The 25,565-nt window shown below is 45.0% G+C and overlaps 1 protein-coding gene across 2 annotated transcripts; it reads right to left on the reverse strand.

Moving 5' to 3' along the window:
• Positions 1 to 3,260: 3,260 nt before the first annotated feature.
• CLDN18 (claudin 18) lies at positions 3,261 to 25,062 on the reverse strand. Of its 2 annotated transcripts, none has more exons than XM_019934117.2 (5): positions 24,843 to 25,062; positions 7,285 to 7,449; positions 6,548 to 6,665; positions 4,429 to 4,539; positions 3,261 to 3,432 (listed from the first exon to the last, which is right to left on the reverse strand). In XM_019934117.2, the coding sequence occupies exons 1-5, from the start codon at positions 25,060 to 25,062 to the stop codon at positions 3,261 to 3,263; spliced, it is 786 nt and encodes a 261-aa protein (XP_019789676.2). The 2 variants fall into 2 exon arrangements, with proteins under 2 accessions (XP_019789676.2, XP_019789675.1); XM_019934116.3 differs by lacking the exon at positions 24,843 to 25,062 and adding an exon at positions 15,391 to 15,639.
• Positions 25,063 to 25,565: the final 503 nt, after the last annotated feature.

A 25,565-nucleotide genomic window follows, 5' to 3' on the forward strand; every position in this document is an offset into this window, starting at 1 on the left:
GCCATCCCTGCTAGCCTGTGGGAACAACCTGCCTGAGAAACACACCAACTGAGAGGAAAGCAGAACTGAGACGTGAGCAGAAAAAGGTAGGGTCTCGAGCATATTCCTTGATCCTTCTGTGCCTGAAACCAATCCTGGCCTCATATGCTAGCTACACAAGCCAAGGCCCTGGTTTCCTAAGTTGTTTAAGTCAGATGTTTTCACTTAAATAGATCCTTTACTCACATTATTCCATTAGCCTTATTATACCTAGTCTGTAGATAAGGAAACTGAGATTCTGAAAGGTTAAGTGTTTTGTTCAAGCTAACACAGCTGGGAAATGGTGCGGCCTGGATTTGAGATTGGGATGTTCTGCTTCTATAGAGCATGCTGTTTCCATAGCCTGATGCAGCCTCAGTGAGTATGGCTAATGGAGCTGGTCAAGCCAGACCTTGATGTCACCAAGGGGACAGGCACTGACTCTCTTGTTTTACTAGCTCATGGGCTTACCAATGACATTAGACACTCCAGGCTGGCACACTCAGGGTCAGACAGGCTAAACTTGGTTTTTGGATCCCATGCTGCATGCCCGGCAGCTCTGGGAATCCCTTTTTATTCAGGCTTCCCAAGTTGCAGAAACTGCTAACTGGACTGGATCAGACCTGGCTGGCCTCCAGGCAGCCAGGCTGCTGCTGAGAAGACAGAGATTCTGCAAACAGAAACACCCCAGGGAGACGCACTCGGCTTTGAGGTGCTGAGACTCCCACCTCCACATTCTGAAGCTAAGGAAAAAAGAGCAGAAGCTGTTCGAATGTGAGAAAACAGTATCTTTAATATTTAAGTAACAAAACATGGAGGTCAATACTCAGTGCATGTACAATAAGACAGAGCAGCAACAAAAAAATTTTACAAAGCGCACTCTAACTACATGGAGGCTTTCAAACAATTAAGTGTTGGATAGAGAATGTGCTAATTAAAAGCCCAGCTGAGCCACACCTCAGGGCCTCAGACCTGACTAGGGACTTGGTGGTGGTGCGGGGGAGAGTTCACTGTGTTCATGGCCTTCCACTCAAACCCTGAGAACCCTGAACAATCTCCATGTCCTACATTGCTCAGCTTTCTGTCTCCCAACCTCCACTTGTGTGTATGTGTGTGTGTGTGTGTGTGTGTGTGTGTGTGTGCATGCACTTGCTGACATTTTTTTAATTTTAATTTTTTTTTTTAACAGTAGGTCCTTGTTGGTTATGTAATTTAAACATAGCAGTGTGTGCATGTCAATCCCAAACTTCCAATCTGTCCCTCCCTCTTACCCTTCCCCACTGGTGACCATAAGTTCATTCTCTAAGTCTGTGAGTCTGTTTCTGTTTTGTAAATAAGTTCATTTGTATCATTTTTTTTTTAGATTCTGCATATAAGCGATATCATATGATATTTGTCTTTCTCTCTCTGACTTATTTCACTTAGTATGATAATCTCCAGGTCCATCCTGATTTTATCTGTTCATCCTTTACCCCATCTTAGACAATGATTTTCATGAGCGCTCTTATGTGGTTTGGCCTAAAACCATTGCTGTCTCATTGAGAAGTGTCTCTGGGTTTACTGTTTGGATTCTTGGTGAACACAAGTCCTCTCTGTTTAATGGGCCATGATCTGGTCTCCCCGCCCACCCCCCCCACCCCCGACGTAGTCTTTACAGCCTGAAGACCCCTGTGAATATTCACCCATCTCCTCGGAGGCCACTTTCATATGCACTATTGGCCTGAGGACTTTTTTCCTCCAAAGAATAACCCAATGGTCAGATTCCCCCAGTGCCAGCGCTGTTCCCTGAGTAGGTAGTTCTGAGAGATTGGCCTTACCTCAGTTTCCTGGGGGGGGCCTATTCTGGCTCTCGTGCTGGGATGGGATTCTGGTGGCCTGGAAGAAGGAGGTTAGGCTTTTGGCAGAAGTGATGCACACAAGGAAGGCGTGTGGCTGCAGAGAGTTCTCGAACATCCAACGGTCCAACCATTCAAGATGAATTTAGTGAAGGGACCAGTTTTCAGTGTCACAAAGCTGACCACAGTGCCAAGTAAGTGCCACCCTCAACTCTTAGTGGCCTGCAGCCACGGAAGTGTGGACACCTGTCACTTGGAAATATTACATTCAGGCTCATCACTTTTTAAAAAAAGAACCAGTTTCAACTCACTTCCTAGGACCTGCTGTGTTCCATTATTTGGTTTTTACATGGATTACACTGATTCTATCATCTATAATCAGAGCCCAGGAGACCTCAAAGGGAAAGAAATAGGATCAGTGAGCATTTCATGAAATTTGGCCTTAAATGTGATTTTACAAAGTACAATGCAACATCAGAGCAATTATTTTTTTCATTTTCTTCTATTCATGTGCAGCGGTGAAGCTGATTCACAGAGACAGTGTATCATTTCACTAATACATTATTTATTCTAAGTATATTTAGAATACCAAATATATTTAGATTACCAAAAAAAGAAAAAAAGAAAAAAGAAAAAAATTCTTTTCTCATTCCTCTGAGGACAGTTTCTGGCCTGTGGCAGAAAGAGGACCTGCAGTGGGGAGTCCAGCTAGAATTAGCAGATGTTAGCAGAAGTGGAAAAGGTTGGTTTCGTCAAACTGAAATCACTTTGGTCCAAGTAATGTTCAAGATCATAGTGTAAGAAAACTCAGATAATGAGCTGTAGATACGATAAATATTTTTCCCTACTAACTTTCCTTCAATCAGTGTTATTAGTAGCCAAGTTAGGGCGGGGGTGGGGGGAAGGGGCAAAAATCGAATAGCAGAAAATGATGTCTTTTGATTGACTCTTTTTTTCCTTTCATAATTGTTCTGGGGGATGAGTTGGGAAATAGATCATCAATGGGCCATTGGCTAGAAGGAGGAGGGAGGGTCTGCCTAAATTATCTAAGTGATTGATAGGAATTCAAACCACATTCTATCATCAGATTAAAAAGGTTATGTTAGAAAAAAGAAAAGGATTGGAAGGATTGGAAAGATTGGAAAATGAATTGGAAAAGGATTGGAGGATTGGAAAATGTGGGCTATAGTCTCTAAGGCACATCTGCTAACTCAGCTGTTTTGTGATGAACATTTAGAGACAGAGGCCGGTGTCCAAGACCATCTGGCCCCACCACAGGTGAAACCAAGGCTTTCTAACTTCCAACTGTGAGTCAAAAGCAATGGGAAATCAAGGTAAAATGTCCTTGTTTTGGGGTGAGCTCTAGTTGGGGGATTTCTTCTGCTCCTGCCGAGGTGTCTTGGAGGGCTACACGTAGTCATACTTGGAAGGATGAGATTGTCCCTCATCTTCTGTGCGGGCACCCCCATCATATATCTTCTTGTTTTTGGTGTTGGACTCAAAGACAGTGCTGGCTTTGAAGCCTCCAGGCCTGTAGGCAACATTGTGGCCCGAGGCGTGATAAGAGACAGCTTTGTAGCTGAAAGCAAAAGAAATATTCTATGATCATAGATGTATTTGGTAGGAGGACAAACTACTCATTTTCCCTAGGATGTCTGACTTTTAGCACTGAAAGTCCAGTGTCCCAGGAAACCCTTAGTCCTCGGCAAACTGAGACAGTTGCTTCCCTGGGCTTTGGGACACTGGCTTTTCAGCCTCTGCGGTAGAGCAGAATTTCTTGCTTTGTATTAGAGCTGGGGGGGTTAGTGACTAGTGAGTTCCCTCTGTTCATCAATTAAGATGAAGCGGAACCAGAAATGATGTCCAGGTGAACATGGTCATGCCAAAGAATCATAGAATTTGTGAGCTGGGAGGTATTTACATGCAACCCATCTCCCCTAATCTGCTTAGTATGTGGATGAGGTAACAGAGGCTCAGAGAGGGCAAATGACTGGCTAGAGGTCACGGGGCTGGTGAACAGGAGAACCTGACTGGGATCCAGGTCTCCCAACCCCAGGCCCAGTTACAGAGGCACAACAGGCATTCTCAGCGGCAGTGCTACTAACGTTTTGGAACGGATACTTCTTTGCTGTAGGGGCCTGTCCTGTGCTCTGTAGGATATTTAGCACCAGATTCCAGGATCACCCAACTCTTCCTCCCCAAAGCTGTAACCATCAAGAGTCTTCAGATGTTGCCCAATATCTCCTGGGGACCAGGGCGGGGGGGTGGGGTGGGAGGTGGGTAAAATTGCTCCCAGCTGAGGACCATTGAGTTACAGAATACTGGAGTCGGGGCGGGGGCGGGGGGGGGGGGCACCTAGAGGGCTGGGTTTTTCCTTCAATAGCATCATTTCTAAATCTGCTCAGGCTGAAATAGGCCTGTTCTGGTCGTTAGGTCTCCTCGTAAAAGATAAGCTTCATGATCCTCTTGTCAGTAGAGTTCTTCCGTGTACCTATACTGATCATTCTGCCTGCAAATGATATGTTAAAATGGACTCGGATAAAACATCGGATTGCATTGGGACGGGGAGACTCACTTGGTTTCCTCGGGCGCCAGGCCCCGGCACGTGATGCACATCAGCACACCCCCAATTAGCGTGAGGCCTCCAGCGACCCAGCCGACAAACAGAGCCGCACCAAAGGTGTACCTGGGTGGGGAGACGGTGGCTGTGAATGTGGTTGACTCAACTCCCCGGGCTCTACCCAGTGAACCTGGCCATGCCCATCCTCTCTGTTCCCACTTTGGGATTCTACATCTATCCCAGCCCGCTCCTGAACACAGCCCTTTGGGTCGCAGTCAACTGAATCAGGTGTCCTGGAGAATAGAATTGGGACTGAAGCTACTCAGCAAAAAAGCTGTGGGATTCTTAGGCCCCTAGCATCACTCAGGCATAGAATTAATTGTAAACTTCTAATTTCAGAGAAACATCTCAGGAAATCCCCCCCCCTCCCTATTGGCAAAGGGAAATGTCTTGAAGGTTTGGTAAGAGAAGTTTGAGAGATTAGGGAATCAGTCTCAAGTTATTATTTCAGAAGGAGTTTTGGTCTCTTGGGTTCTTACTGTGGATAAATCTCTAACTCAAGTAACCCTGGTAACCATCCGTGCCGGTAGGAGCATTAAGTTTAGAAAGACCTAATGTGAAGAGACCAGTCATTCTTTCATTCATTTCTTTACTCATTTGTTCAACAAGTATTTATTGAGCTCCTACTATGTGCCTGGCACTGCCAGGCACTGGGACAAAGGGATGAACAAAACGGACACAGACCCCACCCTCATGGTGCTTCTGTTCCAGTCCACACTGAATTCCAGTCCACCAAGGCTGGTGCCCTTCCCCTTGGAGGGTTGCCTCCAATGGGACTCAATTACATCAAAACAGGATTGTCTGAGAACAAAATCTCTGAAGTTGCCTGCCCAAGGGACACGGGAATGTTCTAAGGAGACGGTGTAAGAGAGTGATGGCGGGCATTAGCGCTGGGTGCCAGGCGGGTGGGTGACTCCTCAGGCAGGGGCAGTGACACCAGGCACCCAGATACTGCGGCCGAGGCGAGCTCTTCAAAATAGGGTGACCAACCATCCTGATGTGCCTGTGACAGAGAAGTTTCCCAGGATCTGGGACTATCAGTGCTAAAACTGGGAAAATCCCAGGAAAACCAGGACGAGTTGATCAACGTGCTTCTAAGTAGCCCTTGTAGTCAAGAGACCATGAGGGGTTGGTAAAGGAGGATGAGGGCAGCTTATGGGGATCACATTTTTTCCTATTCTTGAAATAAAGCAGGAACATGGGTGGCGAGTGGAGTTCCAGGGAGCCAGAGAGTAATGGATTTATCACGTGCTCACGCTCATCTGTCTCCCAGGATGGTGCTGCTAGAGAAATACCAAGTGTATCCACTCCAGAGATGACGGGTCACTTAGGTATAATATTTACATTGCTCTCCCAGAACAAGATCTTTCTCCTTCAGGAATTTGCTGCTGCTTCTTGCTATGAAATACATCCCTTTGAAGTGGCTAAATGCATATAGGTATTGGAATTGCTCTTCCATCTTTGAAAAGTTCTACTCTGCTTCCGACACCAAATTACAGTGAGGTTTCATCTCCCTCCACTAGACCGTGACCTCCGTGAGAACGAGGACATTGTCGTTATCCCCAGACCTCAGAAGAGTGCCTGTATGTTCGATACATTTGTAGAATGAATGAATGAATGAATGAGAGAAAGAGCAGCCGTACAAGAAAGAAACATTACTTTTCTCATCTGTACCGCACCTCCCTCATTTCGATTCCAGCTTTGCCCTGTCCCTAGCTGGGTTCCCGTCATGGACTGGAGACGTGGGGGTGACGCTCATTTACAGGCTTGGGTTAGCAGTGCCTGTTTCATTGCCACCACAATGGGGCCTGTGTAAGAGTGGTAGATAAATACTGTGAACTGTCACTGTATTTCAATGCAAATGTCAGATCAGCCTCAAGTCATATCGCCAAGGATATTTCACTGAAATGAAGCTTATGAATTTACAGATCATTGTTGATTTATGATATGGCATGGTTGCCTCTGATAAATTTTTGCTATTTCAGGCGCTGACAGTCACATTAGGCATACGTGTTTAATCGGATTTTTACAACAATGTTCACCACGGAATACTGAGACTAGATTAGGGGGTTACCTGGTCTGGACGGTCTGCACCATCCCACCCATGCTGGTGTACATGTTAGCTGTGGACATCCAGAAGTTAGTCACCAGCATGTTGGCAAATACAGACACTCCAGCGATTGCACAGAGACCTGTGGGCAAGAAAAAGAAAACTCCGGAGTCAGCTTTAAAAGGATCACATTGTTTGTGAGGCAATGTATGTTTAAACGAGTTTAGAGGAGCAGGCTGCAGAATATGCTATTCCTATAACAGGATGGTCAATCCAAGCATCGATTATTGAATTCCCACTGTGAGTCAGACCCTGTGCTAGGTGCCTACACTCTTTTATCTCTCCAGCTGAGGAAGGATTTGTACGTGCGCAGAAAGAGATTTTCCATCTTGGGACCAGGGGTCAGTAGTACAAATATTTTGGGCCTGGTTCTTTGATGATGTCAAGGGCTTTTCCCTTAAAATCATTTTCTAAAGTCTCACCAAAATAATGCCTTTAGGGATTGAGTCACATGTCTACCTAGAGTTGAGAATCTCTCATAGTGAGGCGAGGGTGGCAGCTAAGAGGGACACCAGCACTCACGATAATTCTGTAGAGTGTAAGTGAGCCTTAATCTCAGATCTTGAATCCCAGAGCGTAAAGCTCTGATTCATGTTCAAACCACGCTCACTAGGGAGAAGCCCTGTCCTCTGCCAGAATGATTTTGCTTTGGCATTCCTGGTTGCGCATGTGAGAGAGGGAACCCCAGGCTCCTTGTTTACCTGAGATGATGAACATGATCCCGGAGGTAAGTGTCATTTTGGCTTTGGCAGAGTCATCCATGCCGCCGATGCGGATGCACTTGAGGGCGAAGATGGACACCAGGAGGCCAATGATACTCAGGACGATGCCCACAATCATCAGGGCTCGCACGGCCTGCAGCATGGCTGCGGGGCGAGGGGCAAGACACAAGCAGACAAGTAAGACCACCTCAGCGGGATTGAGTAGGCTCTGGTGTAATACAACAAAACGACTACAACCAACCAGCACCAAACTGCTGAGAAAAGGCAAGTCCATAAACTGGGAACCTTATCATCCTCAGGGGAGATGAAATGGTGAAAAACGCAAAACCAGCGCTTACACTCCCCTGATGGATGAAAGACATGCACGCAGGAGTCTATAGAATGAGAAAATTATGAACTGTTGGAGCTGGGAGGGCCAAGGGAATTTAGCTACTTCATGTCCTCATTTGAAAGCTTGATAACCTGGGGTCCAAGAAGGGGGAAATGGCTTGACTGAGGTGCCATGAAAAATTATTGATAGAGCTTATAGTAAAACTGTGTTGCTTTGACTTCTAACCCAAACATCTTTCTTCTCTAGTCTTTCCATAGGAACTCAGTGCTTCATAGGGTTGTGTCCACTTCCAGAAAGCTCAATACTCACAGCCTATAATGAAGCAAGGTCACTAGGTGGTATACCAGGGGCACTGTATTGTTGCCTCTTCCCAAAGAGACTACTAAGGTCGTGGTGAGCTGTAGGTTTGACGATTATATCAATCTCAGGCCTTTCAGCACAACCACAGTTTATCAGCAGTTCCCTTTCCAGGAATCAATGGAAGCTGTACATCCTGCTGGGACTCGCCTGCAGTGGCCTCCCCTCCAGATATTTCCAAAGAGGTTTCTAGTGCGTCCTTAAGGTGCAGTGACTCATCCCAACAGTTTTTTACTGAGCCTGCATGAGTAGGCATGGGGATGACCGTGAGTAACAGGTCGGATATGGTCTCTGCCCTCACGGAGCTTATGCCAAAGTGGGGAAAGAAAGTCATTAAACATGTCCACCACAAGCATAATTAATTTTACAAAAGGAAGATAAATTAGTTCTTGTGTCTTCCAGAGGGAAAGGCCACTAGTGTGAGTAGTTCTGGTAGAGCAGAACTGAAGAACCATGTGAAGCAAAGCAGAGAGCTCTGTCCTATTCTAGTTGTCATAGTCAACTGCTACTTTTTTTTTTCCGGTACGCGGGCCTCTTACTGTTGTGGCCTCTCCCGTTACGGAGCACAGGCTCCAGACGCGCAGGCTCAGCAGCCATGGCTCACGGGCCCAGCCGCTCCGCGGCATGTGGGATCTTCCCGGACCAGGGCACGAACCCGTGTCCCCTGCATCGGCAGGCAGACTCTCAACCACTGCGCCACCAGGGAAGCCCGCCAACTTCTACTTTTAATTGAAAGCTATTAGGGACTTTTCAACGTTAAGAGATTGAATCCATATAAAAACTCCCTTGCAATGTAGGTAGTATTATTATCTCTATTTTATGATTGAAAAAATTGAGACTCAGAGGTTAAATAACTGCCCAAAGACACATATCAAGGGAAAGGCAGAGCTGGGGGTCAAACCCGGAACTGTTTCAAAATGGTTATTTTCCCATCACAATACATTGCTCTGAGATACTTTATCCTGGAAAAACAGGTAGAGTTCTGGCTGCCAGCAAGGTATAGGGATCTGTAAGCTCCTGACAGAATGTATCCTTCAAACTTGGAGACTAGACCATAAAATGTCATCCTCTGAAATGGATGCTAAGAATGTATAAAGGAATATTCTCCAAAAGTCATCTCAGGGAATTGCCTGTCCCAGGAGATTATTTATAAATGTGACTCTCAAGACAAGGGAGCCCCGGGAGGAATTCTCTCCAGTCTCTTAGGGAAGATTTCATCTCAAATATGGCCGATATCAGGGGAGCTGCCTGCTTATTCACTCTAACGTGTGTATCATAAAGCAATTTGTCATGATGGAAGAATGGGAAATCAATGAAAGATATTGAAAACAGGAGAGGTAGGTCATGCACAGTTCATTAAAGAGCCTTCTGCAGTGTCTGAGGAATGGAGGCCCCGGCAACTTTCTCATCAGGTAGTGAGACAATGGTAACCAGCTACTCTAGTTCTGTGCCATTGACTTCCATTCACTTAATTCTGATTCTCTTCTCCCTAAAGAAACTTCTGCTTTTAACTTTGCTTCCCTGCTGGGAAGAGATTTCTCTAAGCATCCATCATCAGTCTTGGTCCTATTAACCACTCTATTCTGGGGGTAAATGTGTTGGTGTACGGTGTGGACCAATCTTCCAGGATCTGACCATTCATTCCTAGAAGAATTGATGAACATTAGCGTCTTGGGCTTGCAGTCTCCTGATGCTAGAGCCACGGTGGCCCCAGTAAGGTGAAAAGAACTCATGAGGGCTTAAGAGTGGCCTCTGGATCCACTCCTTAATATAAGAGGACCCTAGTGTGTCACCTCTGTTTTCCAAAGCCTCGCCCAGTGGCTTTGTTGACCCCACACATACTGGGAACAAACACCTCATCCATTCCCTCATTAACAAATGCAGGCATGTGACATCTACTTGTGTATTTATTTATACCTTTGTGTATTCATCAAGCACATGTTGGTATACTTTCATAGTCAAACATTCACAGATTCATGAGCTCATCCATGAATTCATTCATTCATTCATTCATTCATCCATCATGTATTCTTAAGCTCAAATTCTCTGCAAAGCCCTTTGCCAGATGCTGTAGGAAGAATAAAATTTCATGAGAAATAATCTCTGTCTTCAAGCAGCTTACAACCTGGAAAGATTATATTTTCACTGGAAATCCTGAACCTCAAATTTCTTTTCACCTTGGGAGTACCTTGGCTAAGAAATCATAATAGAACCCCTTTCTGACAGTCACTCATCGTGTGGTTCGAGCTCTCTTTCACACACACAATTAAACTCTAAGGCTGTGGTTCAGGACAGCTGTGGAGAGGACATTTGTGGGGCAGCCCCAGACTTCAGGAAATACCCTCAGGGCTCTTCTATTTTTGCATGTTGCTACCAGAAAACTGGACCTATGAGAGGAGGAAGGGACTTTGACTTTCCTTCCGTCTTGTCCTCATGGGCCTCTTATGAACTTCAAATCTACTCAGGAACCTGTTAAAGGTTTTAAAAACTGCTCTTGTTCTGATATTTTAAGCCTTAAGCCATTCAGAGAACAAAATCCTTTATCCCTTTTGAGAAGCACCTGGCAAGGCATCTGGTTAAAACAACTAAAACCCAACCAACCAACCAACCAACCAACCAATCAACCAGCCAAATAAACAATATTAACCAAGTAGGATAAAAAATATCCCTTCCTCATTCTATGAAAAATTTTACTCATCCTGGACTGTTGGCAAGGATGGGGTCATTGAATCTCTTTAACTGAGTGGTTCTACTATTTGTTCCTGAAAACATACCATGTATGTGCTATGGCTGTGGCTGAAGTATGTGGTCTTCCCTGACATTGCTGGATTAGAAGGGATGGTGATGCCAGCTGGTGGGAGGTGAAAGCACTGGGCTTGCCTGATGTGGAGAGCAGCCGCTGCTGTGTGTGCCACAGGATTCTTTGGGTACCGAAGCAGGCAAAGACAGCCTTTGCCTCAGGCTCTCAGATGCCCTCTTGCCTTTGCTGGGTCAGGTATGCATGACAAGACCTCATTCTTTACTGCTCTCTCTTGATCTCTGGATTTCTGATGAACACTGGTACCTGCTTTGAACCAGGGGTCCACCCTGACCCTGAGCTCCTTTTTATTTTTTAGAATCTCCTTCTAGGGTTAGGGTTAGATTACCACTTTCTTTTAGCCTGTGGTTGGGCAAAGACACACTGTCTTAAATCTTGCGGGGCCACTGTCAGAGCCACAACTCTGGACCTGGATGGATGAACCAAGATCTTCCTTGCTTTGGAGACCCCTTGTGGGTGTTCTTCTGAGGGTGGGAGCTGTGATGGGGGCAGCTGTCAGGAAGCAAGGGGAAATGTTCTTCACTACTCATTGCTGGAACCCCCCTATGTCTAGTAATGACCATGGGGATGCATGGTGGTGACCCGAACTTCCTTTCCATCTGGAAGATTCTACCACCTGGAATACTAATCCGTCTCCATGGATAAGTCACCAGAGGAACTGCTTCCAAAGGAGGTAAGATTTCTCTTTTAGCCTCTCTGTCTCTTATTTGATATTCTGAGCAAGGGGCATAGGCTTATCAGCTGATAACAGGTGAGTCAACGGGTTCTATAGACTGATTCCCTGCACCAAAGGTGTGACTACAGCATTCTTTCCAATGAACAAAGACGTATTATCAGACCTGAAAGGTGGGCAGGATTCAGGGCTGACAGAAGCAAACAGAAAAATGGGAACTCAGTTTCCGCCCCCCACTCCCCACCGTTGCAATATATCTTATTCCCCCAAAGTAGCTATGAACTGACAGGCAAGGCGTGGTTCCCAATCGTGGCTGTACCTTAGCCTCTCCTGGGGAAACTTCTAAAGAAATGTTAATGTTTTGCCTTGATCCCTAGGGATTTTCATTTAATTGTTCAGTGACATAAAATTGCAAGGAATAATCTGGGAAAACAGCCCTCAAGAGGGCTTAGGAGGAGGTGCTCAGAATGGGGAGTTGAGAGGAAAGAGTTCCCAGTGGCTGACATCACTAAGCTGGCTAGGGGGTGTGGGTGGGGCTGATGAGACCGCAAGTCACAAAGTGCCAAAGACTGGAAATGGGGCCTTTGTTGGGGTGGGAGGGGGAGGACCCATATCTTCAGGTGCAGCTTGGCTTCAGATTGAAGGCAGGAATGGCTGGTGGAGGAGCCCAAAGGAGGGGATCCCAGAGGAAGGAAGTCTAAGGCCAGACCTCAGAGGAAAAGCCCTTCAGAACAAGGTGGGAAGGCTTTGATTCTCTAGAGATCCCAGGGAACTGATATGGAGGTCCTGGGTATCTCATGAAAACCTGCAGACTTCATGATACCAGGTGAGTGTCATTAGGCAAGTCTTTTAACCTCACGGAAGCCAAGTCTCCTCAACTCTGGAGTGGGATAGAGATATTTCTTGCAAAGAAGTGTTGTGAGGATCAGATGCTGCTTGGCCCCAGCATGGAACTAAGCCAGCCTCAGTAAGTTTTAGTTTCTTCCCCTTCCCTAAAAAGAAGTTATCTCTCCATGGAGAACAAACTAGTGGTTACCAGTGGGGAGCGGGGGAGGGGCAATATAGGGGTGTGGGAGTGGGAGATACAAACTATCGGGTGTAATCTAGGCTACAGGGATGTATTGAACAACACGGGGAATGTAGCCAACATTTGATAATAACTGTAACTGGAAAGTAAGCTTTAAAAATTGTATAAAAATTAATTTAAAACAATAAAACAATTTGAAAAAATGCAGTTATCTCTCTCCAACCTGACATGGCTTTGATTTGTGTTAACCGTGTACAAACCTGAATCCTCTCACATGGTGATTAATATAGTTGAGAATTTGAAAGCCATGGGTGAGAGAGTGTGAAGGGCAGGAATGGAAGAAGACTTGGGAAGAGGAGGAAGAGAAAGGCCTGGACCAAGGTAGGGGGGAAGATCTCCTCTTATTCACAATATTTCAGGATGCCAGTTGACACTGTAGTCACTCCTGCTGCCTTGAGGACTGGCTATTCTTAAATCCACACTGTTCTCCAAGGCCATACATGATCAACGATTTAAAGTATCTCCTCTCCCACACACTCAGTCCCAAGAAATGTCTTTCCTGGATTTTGGTGGGATCCTGTTTCCCCGATGCAGACCGGCAGGGCTGGGGTCCCCCTCTGTGAAGGCTGCCTGGAGCTTTTCAGAGTTTCAGATTTGTGAGCAGTTGTCGGGAGTGGTACAGAGATCTGTGGGATCCTTTTTCATTTGGGGATGTGAGGGGGCTTCAGGGAGGAGATGGTATTGAGCTGGACCTCACATATGGGAAGATTTGTGCAGGTAGCAGTTGGGGTGTAAGAGGGGGGACGTTTGGGCAGTAGGGGCAGTGGGTATCCAGGACCAAGCCCAAGGCCTAGTAAATGGACAGGGAAAACCTTAGGCTGTGGGCAAAGGGCTGGTAAGAGATGGGTCAGGGAAGGGAGGTGAGCAATGCAGGAGGGCGTGGGTGTCAGGCTGTCATGTCTGCACCTAATTAAGCTGGGAGTGGGGAACCATGGAAGCTGGTTAGGTCTTGAAATATCCAGGGAGATGAGAGGTGAGAACTGGAAGTTGGTGACTGGAAGATTCTGCCCGACCTTCTGCCACAATCAAAGCAGAAAACACTCTAAAGAGATGAAGGATAGAAACCAGAGGTTAAGAGTGAGGGGTGGTAGAAAAATTGAGTCTTTTAATCTGATTGTCAGTGAGCCGGGGAGAGATAGAAATTGACAATGATCCGAATCAAGAGAAGGTTTTCCAGTAAAGGAGGATATAAGCATAAGAGAGGAGGGAAGATGAAAGAGGCAGAAAGGAGAGGGGCTGAGCAGCGGTGATGGCCAGACAGGAGGGCGTGGGGCATTCAGAGCCCGGGTGGAGAGGTCGGCCTTGGGCGGGAGGGAGGGAGGGAGGGGATCTTGTTCTGCAGAGAGGTGGGGAGATGAGGAGAGGTTCTGGGAGGGCTCAGGGAGGATGGGATCCCTCGATAGAACAGGAAAGACCACGAGAGTGGCAGCGATGGGGTCTGGCCATTTAGGGGAGTGGGGATATTTGGGACCCCCATGTGTAGAAACATACAGAATGAGCAAGAGATTGATAACAGGTGATGGGGCCCTGGGTTAACGAGCTGAAGTCATGGAATGTCATGCCTCAATTTTCAACAGAAGGTCAATCTTATTTTTTCATTTAATAGTTAAAATTAGCTAGCAACTCAACAATCCACGGTCTCACATCTCCTCCCTTCTGACCTTTGCCCTCGCGCTATAGCACCATCCCTCCTCCAGGGTTTCCTTCCCTCCGGCCAGGTTCTACCACCCTTGATTCTCTAAGCAGGTGTCGGTCAGGGATGGGTCTGTCCTGCAACACAAGTGGCTTCTAAAAATGGAGTCAATACCCCAGTTCTTCCACTCTGCCACCCACCTTCTATTTCTTTCTACACATGGAGATGAATTAATTGAATTGCTCTTTACAATTCAATTTCAAGGGCTTCACAGGCTCCTAACAGTTTTGTGCAAACTTATTCCCCTCTACCTGTCCACAAAGTGTTTGTTTCAGAGAGGCAAAACCCAGCCCTGCTTTCCTTTCCTCACCAAACTCACATCTGGGCCGCTCCTTAGAGCCACTGATCAGCCTGACCTTTTACTTCTTTTTGCTTTAAAAAACAAATGCAAGTAGAGCTTCCATAATATCTAGAATGCAAAGTTCCTGTGATTCCTATTTGAAATAATTATCTGTATGAGAAACAGGGATTTAGCTGATTTTATCTTCAGGGGTGAAACGATGTCACATTTATAATTATACTTATATTCTGAAATTATTATAATATCATTACAGTTCTATAATTATATTTTGACATGCATTGTTTTTTAGGAGTGCAGACCAGAACCTCTCAACACAAATGCAGAGAAAAGATATTTATAGTTTAATGGCAATGTATACTTTCTGGCACCTACAGAGAACTCCAGCTTTTCAAAGGAAAAATTAATTGAATTGATAATGAAATGATATTAGCTCCCCATAAACTTTCTGGACTGGAAGAAAATATTCACCATCCTACCTACTCCCATGTGTGTGCAGGCAAGAGCAATGCACATACATGCACACGATTACTTTTCTCCTTGAGAAACATTGTCTATTCTAGTACCATGAGCTTGTCCTCACGATAGACCCATTCTTTTCAAGACCTGCTTCCTTACTAGCAATTCCTTTGACCTGAGTACGAAGTCTCCGATATTCACCGCTACGACTATAGCCCTCTTTGACACCGGGTCAACTTCTCCTCTTATTCACACCTCCGATCCGGAGCCCGTGCTGCGAGGGTCATGCCCTGCGCGCATCTCACCAGTTCCTCCTGGCTGCGGTGAGAGAAGCAGGCCCTTCCCTGCCTCACCTGTGCCCTCGCCTACCTGGCAGGCCCAGGATGGTGAAGTAGGGCCGGCACTGGGTGAAGCCGGAGCTCTGCTGCACGCAGCTGCGCCAGAGCCCTTCGTACTGGAACACGGCGGTGACAGGGTTGTCGTACAGGTCCTGGGTGCTCCACGTGTCCATCACCGTGGCAGTGATGCAGCCGGCCAGGCCCAGCATGGACAGCAGGAAGCCCACCACTTGACATGTGGTGGTGGACATGGCTTGGGTCACCGTCCTCCCACCCAGCTGCCTCCTTCGTCCTGCTGTGCTCCTGGGGAGCTGCTCTGATTAGATGGTTTCCCTCAGCCCTTAGTGTTTGCTCACAGTGTTTTCCTTAGATAGTTCAGTTTCACTCTTGGTTCAAGGGCATTATTTTTTCATTTGTTAGGGAAGCAGCCCCAAGAGGCACTTGTCCCGCTGCACCGCGAAGGCCCAGCTGGTTTAAGGGCGAGGCAGTCTGAGTGCACCCCCGCCCCATCCTGGCTCGGGCTCTGCCCAGAGGGCGCCACCCTCTGGGGAAGAAGCGCAGCTGAGACCCCCCCCCACCCCCCCACCCCCCCGCCCCCCCGCCCCGCACCACCACCAAAAAAAAAAGCCCTTCCTTTAGGCTCTGCTCATCACAGGAAACCACTTCGCCTGACCTCACTTAAAAAAAAAAGGCTCCAGGAATCTCCTCTTACACCAGATGTTAACATTTTCTCCTCACGACTAAAACCACGTTTCACTGACAGTTCCATTTTGATCTTACAGAAATGGGTGGGGCAGGTATTATTATTTCCCACCCATATTTTTTTGGGGGGGGCTGTGAGTCAAGCGACCTACAAACAGGTTAAGAAACTTGCCCAAGTGCCTTGAGCCACAGCTATTTTTTTTGCGGTACGCGGGCCTCTCACTGTTGCGGCCTCTCCCGTTGCGAAGCACAGGCTCCGGACGCGCAGGCTCAGCGACCATGGCTCACGGGCCCAGCCGCTCCGCGGCATGTGGGATCTTCCCGGACCGGGACAGGAACCCGTGTCCCCTGCATCGGCAGGCGGACTCTCAACCACTGCACCACCAGGGAAGCCCCCACAGCTACTTTAAAGATGACAAAGGTGGAGCTCCCATCTCAACTTCCAATCTGGGGCTCCTTCTCTGTTTCCATATGGAGTGGCAGAGGCAGGCAGAGTTGTCCCCTCTTTTGAGAACAGGAAGCCAAATCCTAGAGATAGGCTCTCGGTCCACTGATATTGGAACTGGGATGAGAAGAAGCAGGGCATTGTATTGACGGCCATCTCACCCTTTTACTCCTGTTGCAAGAAGCACGTGAAGACCACGTGGCATGCAGACATGGAAGTTCCACAAAGGCCAGGAGGAGGGCACAGGGCAGGCTGGGCCAGAGACCCTGACCTGGTTACTGAGAGGCCTAGCATCTGCTCCTGACACTGTCCCTAACACGCCGTGTGCTGCGTGATTTGGAACAATGGCTCAACCTCTGTGGGTCACAGTTTTTTCATCTGTAACATGGACAGATTAAACTAGAACACTTCAGAGCCCATTCAGGTCTCACACACTGTCACCTTCTACATTTTGCAAAAGCGGTTTTCACGACAGTTGGTCAAAATATCAGGATTATATAGTCACACCAAAGAGAGACTTGGCTGGAGATCAGCCATGGCGTTTTGTCTACATAATTTGATTTTAGAATTATGTTAGGGAACTGATGGACCTGCTGCTTCCCGTAGGTGGTGTGTGTCTGGCCTCCGAATTCAGACACATTTTAATGAGACTTTCCCCAAATCTGGATGTCAGGGCCCTGATACACAGCCCCACACACCCATGCCCCAATCTCTAGCCTGCAGACAGGTTCTCCCGGAAACAGGCCCGTGCATCTGGACATTTCAATGTTATCTTGGGTGCACCCAGCCACCACTCCCACGGTTTTATTCCCAGTAAACACAGAAAGCAAATATGCAAGGTCTCCCCTCTGATTTGAATGGAGGCAATGCTCCCCTCAACCGCACACCTTGCTTTAGGTTCTGTGATCAGTGTTTGTAGAGGAAAAAGAATGAGTCAGGAAACCCAGAAGACGAGAGCAGGCAAGAGTTACATGACTAAAGTCAAGTCATGGCTCTGTATCCCTGAACTGAGCTACAAGGCCAAGTCTGAAATGTGGGTAGAAGGCAGCTAGAAGAAGTGACTGTTCTCTGCTTGTGGACAGGGATCGACCGATTCAACTGGAAAATGTTGGAGTAAGTCAGGAATGATTCTGCCACTGTGTCTGTGGACAGAGCTCATTTTATTCTTTTTTCAACTAAGAGGCAGGCTTTTTATCCACAAAGAGATCTGTAAGAGTTTGGTTTCCAGTTGTTCATTTTATGACATCTGTCTACCCCCTCCCCACACATTGACTACAATACCACCAGAACAGTAGATTGAAAACGGAAACATTAAAACGAAAAAGTTATTATAGTTATCTATTCTGATTCATGGAGGTTTCCCCACCCACTCTCCTATGCAAATGTTTTTATGCAAAATTTCAGGACAGAAAAAACAAAGTTATTCAGGTAATAAGGAATTAAGCTTTCTTTCTTGCTTGAAATGGCGACAGTGGCTTTATGTTTTTGGAGGAAGGAAAAATTAAGTTTAAAGGATAAACTAAAGCTCCCTCTACCTAGGCAGAATACTGAACGAGTAGAGAGAAATTCTAAGTCTATACGCTTTTTAAAATATGAAATAAGTACTAACATGTTTTAAAACATGTGGAAGATGGGATTTTTCACTTCCTGGTGAGTTTTCTGTGCTCCAAAATGAGTGGACCACTGCTTTAGCTGTCACTGCCAAAGAGTGAATGGGGGTCCGCAGAGGAACATCTGGCTTTCTTGTTCATGGCAACAGGCTTTGTTAAAATATATTAAATGTATCTCTAATGATAGTGATAGTTTGTGGTCTGATTATAATAGTATATAATAATAATGGTAATAATTCATGGTATTTGTTTAACAATAATGAGGTTGTTACAACTTTGTTTAATCACCTTTAAAATAGAGCAAAAATTTTTGCTGACTTCTTAGGGGGAATCGTCCCTATATTCAACTTTAAATTTGGTTCTGGTGGTGGCATTTCAGGTTGTAAATTTCCAGGAGCTTGTATTATTTTACTGACATTGGAGAAAACATTTCCCCTAACTTCTCTTTATCTCATTTTAGGAATATTAATATAACACCATCTATGGCAATTAGGCAAAATGGTGGTCAAATAGCAATATAAAATATCATAGCTAGGAATATAGGAGGAGTAAAATTAGTATTATTAGCAAGACAAATGATTGATACATCTATTGATTTTTTTCTTTTAAACTGTTAACACACTTTATATTCTTAATTCCTGACTCTACCTTTTGGTGCTCAAAATAGAAAATTTAGAAGTAGGGAAAATTTAAAAAAATCTTACAGTTTTAAATCCTAGACAAAATATCTGGCATACTTTCTTTTTAATCCATTCTCTGTATATATTTTTACATGATTAAGAGATTATACGATTTCATGTTTTGTGCTTTTCACTTGATTGCATACATTGTTTAATATATTTAATTTAGTATATTAATATCCCATTAATAGAAGTACTACTATTCACTAAAACAGCATCTATTCTTATATAGTTAGATTATATCCCTTCCCCAATTTTTTTTTTTTTTTGTATGAAAAACAATGTTATGATGAACATTTTTCACATAACTCCTTGCTAGCATTTCTGATTACTCTTTTAGGACAGATTCCTAAGAGAGGAATTAAGATGTCAAAGGGTGTGAGGTTTTAAAAAATCTTTCTTATGTAGAAGCAGATTATTTTTTCTATGAATTTTATTCCTAGCAGCAGTATTTGAAAGATCTTGCCTCATTGTACCCTTACCTACACTGTGAATTTGGTAAGTTATACACGATCACTTGTTTTGATTTGCATTACTTTGATTACTAATGAGTTTGAAACTATAGTTTTTAAACAAATATTTATGGAGCATTTGTTTTTCCCTTTTCTTGAGTTGTCAGTCTGTACTTCTTCCTCATTTATTTGCTGGAATTTTAGCATTTTTTCTACCAATTTATATGAATTATTTATTTGTTAAGGATCTTAATATATTGCTATGATTACTAAAAAGATCTTTTCACATCGATTATTTCCTTTTTAGTGTTTTTCATGGTTCTAGAAAAAATACAGCATATTCCATTTATATTTTATTTATATGTTCCATTTATAGGTTCACAGTACATGGTGCATAATAATACGTGCTTAATAAAAATCTGTTGAATGATGTAGTAAAATGACTGTTCTTTTCTACGCTTAGGAATTTAATTTCCATTTAGAAATGATATTAGAATTATAGAAAGTTTAAAAGTATTTTATGTATCTTTACATTTAATTAATCTGGAATCTATTTTGGTTTATAGTCTATGATTCTTTTTTTCCCTCAAAAAAAGTTAATCAATAATTTTTACAGCACTTACTGAATAACCTTCCCTCTCCCCATGCTTTGTAAAACCTCCTCTATATTAAATTCACGTATATGTCTTTCTAATTTTAGACTTTGTTCCATTGACCTTCTGTCCATCTTTGGGCCGAAGCACCCTTTTAATTATCACAGCTTTAGAATTTGGTTGAATATCTGGCCGAGTTAGCTCTTTACTTTTGTATTATTCTTAAAAAAAACATTTAAAAGTTAATTTCATCTACTTTCTTCTTATAGATAACCACTTTGTCAAGTTCCCAAAGGAAAACTCTTACTAGCATTTTGATTAGAATTCTTGTAATATTATCCACACAAGCTTACGCTCTGCAGAAATTCTTCCTGGGTTTGAATTCTCACCTGCCACTTACTACTACAGTGTCACTGGGCAAATTCTACAGCCTTTTTGTGCTTCAGTTTCCTTATCTATAAAATGGAGGTAATACCACTACTTACCTCATAGTGTTGTTGTGAAAATTAAAGTTAAGTGTAAGGTAATTTATGTCAATTTATATAACCATGTAAATTATATTTAAAATATAAATGAACATATGCTAATTTCTTGAGCCAATGCCTAGCACAGAGTAAGGTCTTAATACATTTTATTATTTTGTAATTAATTATATTATTTATTATTATACATTAATTAGGAACAAATTCACATCTTTATAATATTCCTATCTAGGAACCTGTAGTACATATTTCCATTTAACTGACGTTTAAAATTTTCTTAGTAAACCTCTTTTTTCATCTTTATCCTTGCCTAATATTTACACTTGATCTTAGCCAAAAGGCCGAGAAGCAATCCTTGCCTAATATTTAAAGATATTATTCCTAAGTGTTTAACACATATTGTATTGTGTTGCCTCACAAGGAGGTCTAAGTTGTTTTAGTTCTCTTAATACACTACACTCTCTCATGCCACTGTGTCTTTTCCAATGATGTTCCTCTCTTTCTGGAAAATTCTTTACCTCTTTATCTTCCTGGGTAACTCATACTTCTTGTTAGTAACTCAGCTCAGCTGTCAGTTCCTTTAGGAAGTCCCTTCCGTCATGTCTGCTGACTATGCTTTATTGCAGTGATTCTTAACTGGGGCTGCTTTTGCCCCAGGGGATACATGGCAATGTCTGGAGACATCTTTGTTGTCACAACTGGGGAGGGAGAGGTGCTGCTACTCCCATCTAGTGGATGGAGGCCAAGGGTGCTGCTAAATGTCCTATAATGTACAGAACAGTACCCTACAAGAAAGAATTACATGGCCTAAACTGTCAGTAGTGCCGAGGTTGAGAAACCTTGCATTGCAATGGTTTGTTCATCCTCTGTCTCTCTTTCTAGATTTGTGAGCCTTTTGATATCTATGTTCCCCGTGTGCAGACAGCTTGGGACATAGTAGGTGCTCAATAAATGTTTGTTGAACAAATAAACGTTCTTTCTAGCACCACGATTTCTGTGTTACTGGGTTTTAAAATTTAAAAAAAAAATTTTTAATTTAAAATTTTAATTAATTAACATATTTATTTTGTGTTATTGTTTATTTCCTATTATTTCTGCCTGTGTAGGGGGACCAAAGGCTTTGCCTTTCTTTCCTTATCCCTGCCAAGAGGAGACCTTGTCCAAACCCGGTCAGCCCAGGACAGGGTGGCTGCCAGTGATGGTTCTAGTGAAAAGACTTTGCCTAGGAAGGTTGGCTGCCAGTCCTGTGGCTCAGATTTCTCTGGAGGGTTTGGCTGTGCCTGATTTCTTCCCTCTGAGCCTGAGTATCTGTGTGTGCGTTCTTGGGAGTATGTAGCTTCTCCATGGAAATTAAAATATTCTGTGCTTACATTTCAATGGCAACGGAAAGGAAGTTAAAGCAAGTATGTTCCAGATCCTCAGGCTAGCCACTTACGGTTCGGGTTCATTTTGGTGTTTATGATCATGTTTATATCAGGGGTCAGTGAAGTGATAGCCTCAGCTGCTACTTGAACAAAGGGTTCATTCCAGCTCAAATAGAAATGGAGTCAGGGGAATTTCTCCCTACCTTGTGGCACTGGCACCATGAGCTCAGACACCTGTGCCCTGGTGGTCAATATGCTGTCCTGTCTTTGCATAAACCCGATTGCAACAGTTAGTGGTGGTAAATACACAGCAGAGAACTATTTCACCCCAATTCCAGAAATAATTGGGTTGATAGCCTTAGAGACACATTCAGTAGTTCCACATCCCAACCTCACCTCAAATGAACAAGACCATTGCAAAAAGCAGCAAGTCACAGATGCCTCATCACTACAGACTCAAGAGGATGATTCTCTGATGGGGTGGTGCCTACGTGTAACATGTGAGTACCTCGAATTTATTAATACCATTTTGTAAAACAAACCCACGTGAATAGAGAATCTGCATTAATAATACTAAAGGCAAAACATTGAGAGAGGTGAAATACAAAATCGGACTTGAGGCTGTCTCTGTCTTGTTAAACTCCAAACGAAAACCAACAATATACCTAACACCAGATGAATTTTGACGTTTGTGTTTATTAGTGTTTTAGTGGTATTTACATTACACTTGCAAGTGTGGCTTTGGTCCTTGTATAAGATTTATATGCATTAAGAATTTAAATCTATTGTTATACGTGTTTATATTAAAGTGACACTAAAATGAATATAATTGAAATCAACATTGAGGGGCTGCAAGAATTTCTTTCTTTTAAAAGCGATTCCTACAAAATTCTCTTTGAAAAATCCTTCTCTGAACTATCTAGTTGCAGGATCTTCACATATGAACACACACAAAATTTCTAAGAGAAGGCCCTAGAGCAGTTTCAGTCTGGCTCAGTTTTAGCTCTGTGCACGTGGGCAAGTCACTTTGCCCTTCTAAGTCTCCCTCTCTTAACCTGCAAAATAAGTACCGGGGTTGTTGACAGCTGTTGCTAGTCCAGGACACTCCCCAAGACTGCAGCCCCAATCTTAGGCAAGAGGGGAGGATAGGAAAGGTGTCTTTGCACTGGGGATTCCTGCTTTGTGTCTGAGAGCCTTGGGGCTACCAGTTAGGGCTGCGAGCTGGGGCTTAGGTGCAGGCAGGTCTGAGCCCTGGCTCCATTTGCATGTGACTTTGGGCAAGTTACCCCAGCTCAGCTTCCTTGTTTCTAAAAAGGTGGTAGTGATAGCACCAAGTTCACAGGGTGACTTGTAGAGATTACACAAAATATTGCAAGGCAGTTGTTGGCTCAAGTGCTATGCCAGGTCTGCCATAGTTATTTGCCCTTTGTGAAGCCGTATGACTCCTCAGATGTCACGTGGGCGCTCTGTGCACGAGAGGTCAGCCTCAGGCTGACTCTCTCCTTCGTGGCCTCTAGCTCTGCATGGACACAGGTCCATGGACCAGACCTCTGAGAGATTTGGGGCGTTTTGCATTTGAGGTGAGTGAGAATCCCTAGGGCAGATGGTTAGCCCCGAAGCTCAGGAGGGGTCAGTAGGACATAGGGATGTGGGAGTGGCTCGCCTTCCTCCAGTCCCTGGTGGAGGGAGACCTCACTGAATTGGCAGCTGGTCACCCATGGATCTGGTTCACATTCTCCTGTTTGTACCCAGGCCCTTCATCTCTTAGCTTGGCATTCGATGCTCTTCATCATCATCTCCGTAAAAACCCTCTTCTCCAGCCAAGGTCATTCCTTCATTTTCTCGCAAGTCAGACTTGGGTGGAAGCACCCCCATGCCTTTTCCCATGCTGTTTTTCCTCCTGGGATGCTGCCCCTCTAACTCTTAACTACCTTTCAAGGGTCACTTGTGGGATTTCCTTCTCGGTGGGTCTCTTCCTGAGCAGGTCATCTTCATCTCATCTACTGCAGCACCGGCCTTCTGTCCTCCTTCGTTGTCACTTTGTCATACCCAGCCCGCAGAGCACTTTCACATTTTGTGGGGGGGGCGGGCGCCAGGCCCACAGAATCCTGAGGTTGTAGTGAGCTCTCCATCCATAGGTGTGGAATGTATAAAAGACTGAGTCACTGCGTCACTGAGTCTTTACCTCTTACCTTCTGTGTGGGTCTAAGTCTTGACCCTGCAGCCAAATGGGGAATTCCTGCAGGAGAAGCCCTAGTTCTATTTCTGACCCTCTTTACTGTGTCCACCTTAGGAAATGCCTCTCTCCAGACTTTGATGTATATTTATGGAAGGAAAAAAGAACTAAGAAATAAAAATGACACGTGTATTCATTGTCTTACTCTGTTACCTGAGTGAAAGATACTTTTAACATTCTCTACTCTTGAGACTTGAATTTCTTCAAGTTAACATGACCCATCTACAAATCCTTGAAAACAAATCCTTGTGTGGCTAATATGCCAGTCTGGACATCACACCCACACCCCTTTGCCCCGCACAGTGGAGTGCACTTTCTACAAGGGTCCTCTGTGCAGAGAGTGCCCTGAAGCTGGTTCCATGTGACCAATATGTTCTGGAGGTCGGGAGACTCAGCGAAGGGGCGCATCTGGCGCCTCCGTCCCTGAGAAATGCAGCACCCAGTTCTTTTTCTCTGTCCCTTTCCTCTGCTCCCTTTCTGTTGCTGCTACATGCTGAGGTGTCCCCTGGAAGCTGGGACCAGGTACAGGGGGTGCTGGAGATGGAACTCCGTTCAGGAGATTCACAGTCCCCAACTCAGGGAGGGGAGATCTCTAGGGCTGAAGGAAGGAAGTGGCTATGATCTGGGCCTCCTGAGTCCTCTTCCTGTTGGTGATTGAGACAATGCTATTGCTTGCATAGGAGTTATTTAAAAATGTGCCCAATGGGGAGAACTGGGTACCATCCGGTTAGGGATACAGGAGCCCTACCAGCTCTAGGAAGCTCCTCTCTCTAAGTTTCCTGCACTCCTGTTCCCACCTTGGTGGTGGAGGCTTTTGCTTCTCCCTCCCCTGTGGTCCTTCTGTGGTGCGCCAGACAGAGGCCACTGTCTCCTGTCCACCTCTGTCTTCCCCCACATCCTGCCAGGTACCAGCCCTTACCTGGCAGCCCCAGCAGGGTGAAGTAGCCCCGGCACTCGGTGAACCCAGAGCTCTCTCGGACACAGGAGCGCCACAGCCCTTGGTAGTTGAATACAGCTGTCACCGGGTTGTTGTACAGATCCTGGGTGCTCCACTGGTCCATGCAGGTGGCGGCAATGATGCCCGCAACCCCAATCAGTGAAATCACAAACCCCAAGCCCTGGCAGGCAGTCACGGACATGGTGGGGTGCAGAGTTGACACAGAGCGCCACTCAGCAGGGGGCCAGTCCAGTTCTGAGAGCACTGAGTGTAGGGATGGAGTTTTCTCAGAGAGGCTGGCACACACGTCACGAATGGGCCATGTAAGGAGGGGATTCAACAGTGCCACCTGGGCTCGCCCTGCTTCTTTATCTACCTGAGTGAGATAATTTCCATAACATGGTACCAAGAGCCATTTGTTTTCCACCATATGTACACTCTACTCACTGTTTACCTTTTGAGGGAGTTTTCTGATTAGCCAGGCTCCCGTCTGTGGAGAGTAAAGCAGGAACAGAGGGCAATGCCTGCAAGACCCACAGGCTGGCCAGGCAGGGCTCCTAGTGGCTAAGTCACAACACACTTGGAGATGTCAAAGGAATGTATCTATCTATCTATACATATATGTGTACATACATGTATACATACATGTACACATATACGTATAGATAGCTAGATACATATAACTGAATCACTTTGTGGTACAGC

Source organism: Tursiops truncatus, chromosome 4 (assembly GCF_011762595.2).
Source record: "Tursiops truncatus isolate mTurTru1 chromosome 4, mTurTru1.mat.Y, whole genome shotgun sequence".
Lineage (NCBI taxonomy): Eukaryota > Metazoa > Chordata > Mammalia > Artiodactyla > Delphinidae > Tursiops > Tursiops truncatus.

What these genes read in the sequence shown, in the direction of transcription:
- CLDN18 (XM_019934117.2), bottom strand. Translation starts at nt 25,062, where the DNA reads ATGTCCGTGACTGCCTGCCAGGGCTTGGGGTTTGTGATTTCACTGATT. An exon ending in CACCCTGCTGGGGCTGCCAG is followed by an intron (nt 7,450 to 24,842) that starts GTAAGGGCTGGT and finishes CTCGCCCCGCAG; the next exon opens with CCATGCTGCAGGCCGTGCGA. An exon ending in CTGGCGCCCGAGGAAACCAA is followed by an intron (nt 3,433 to 4,428) that starts GTGAGTCTCCCC and finishes TTTTGCTTTCAG; the next exon opens with CTACAAAGCTGTCTCTTATC.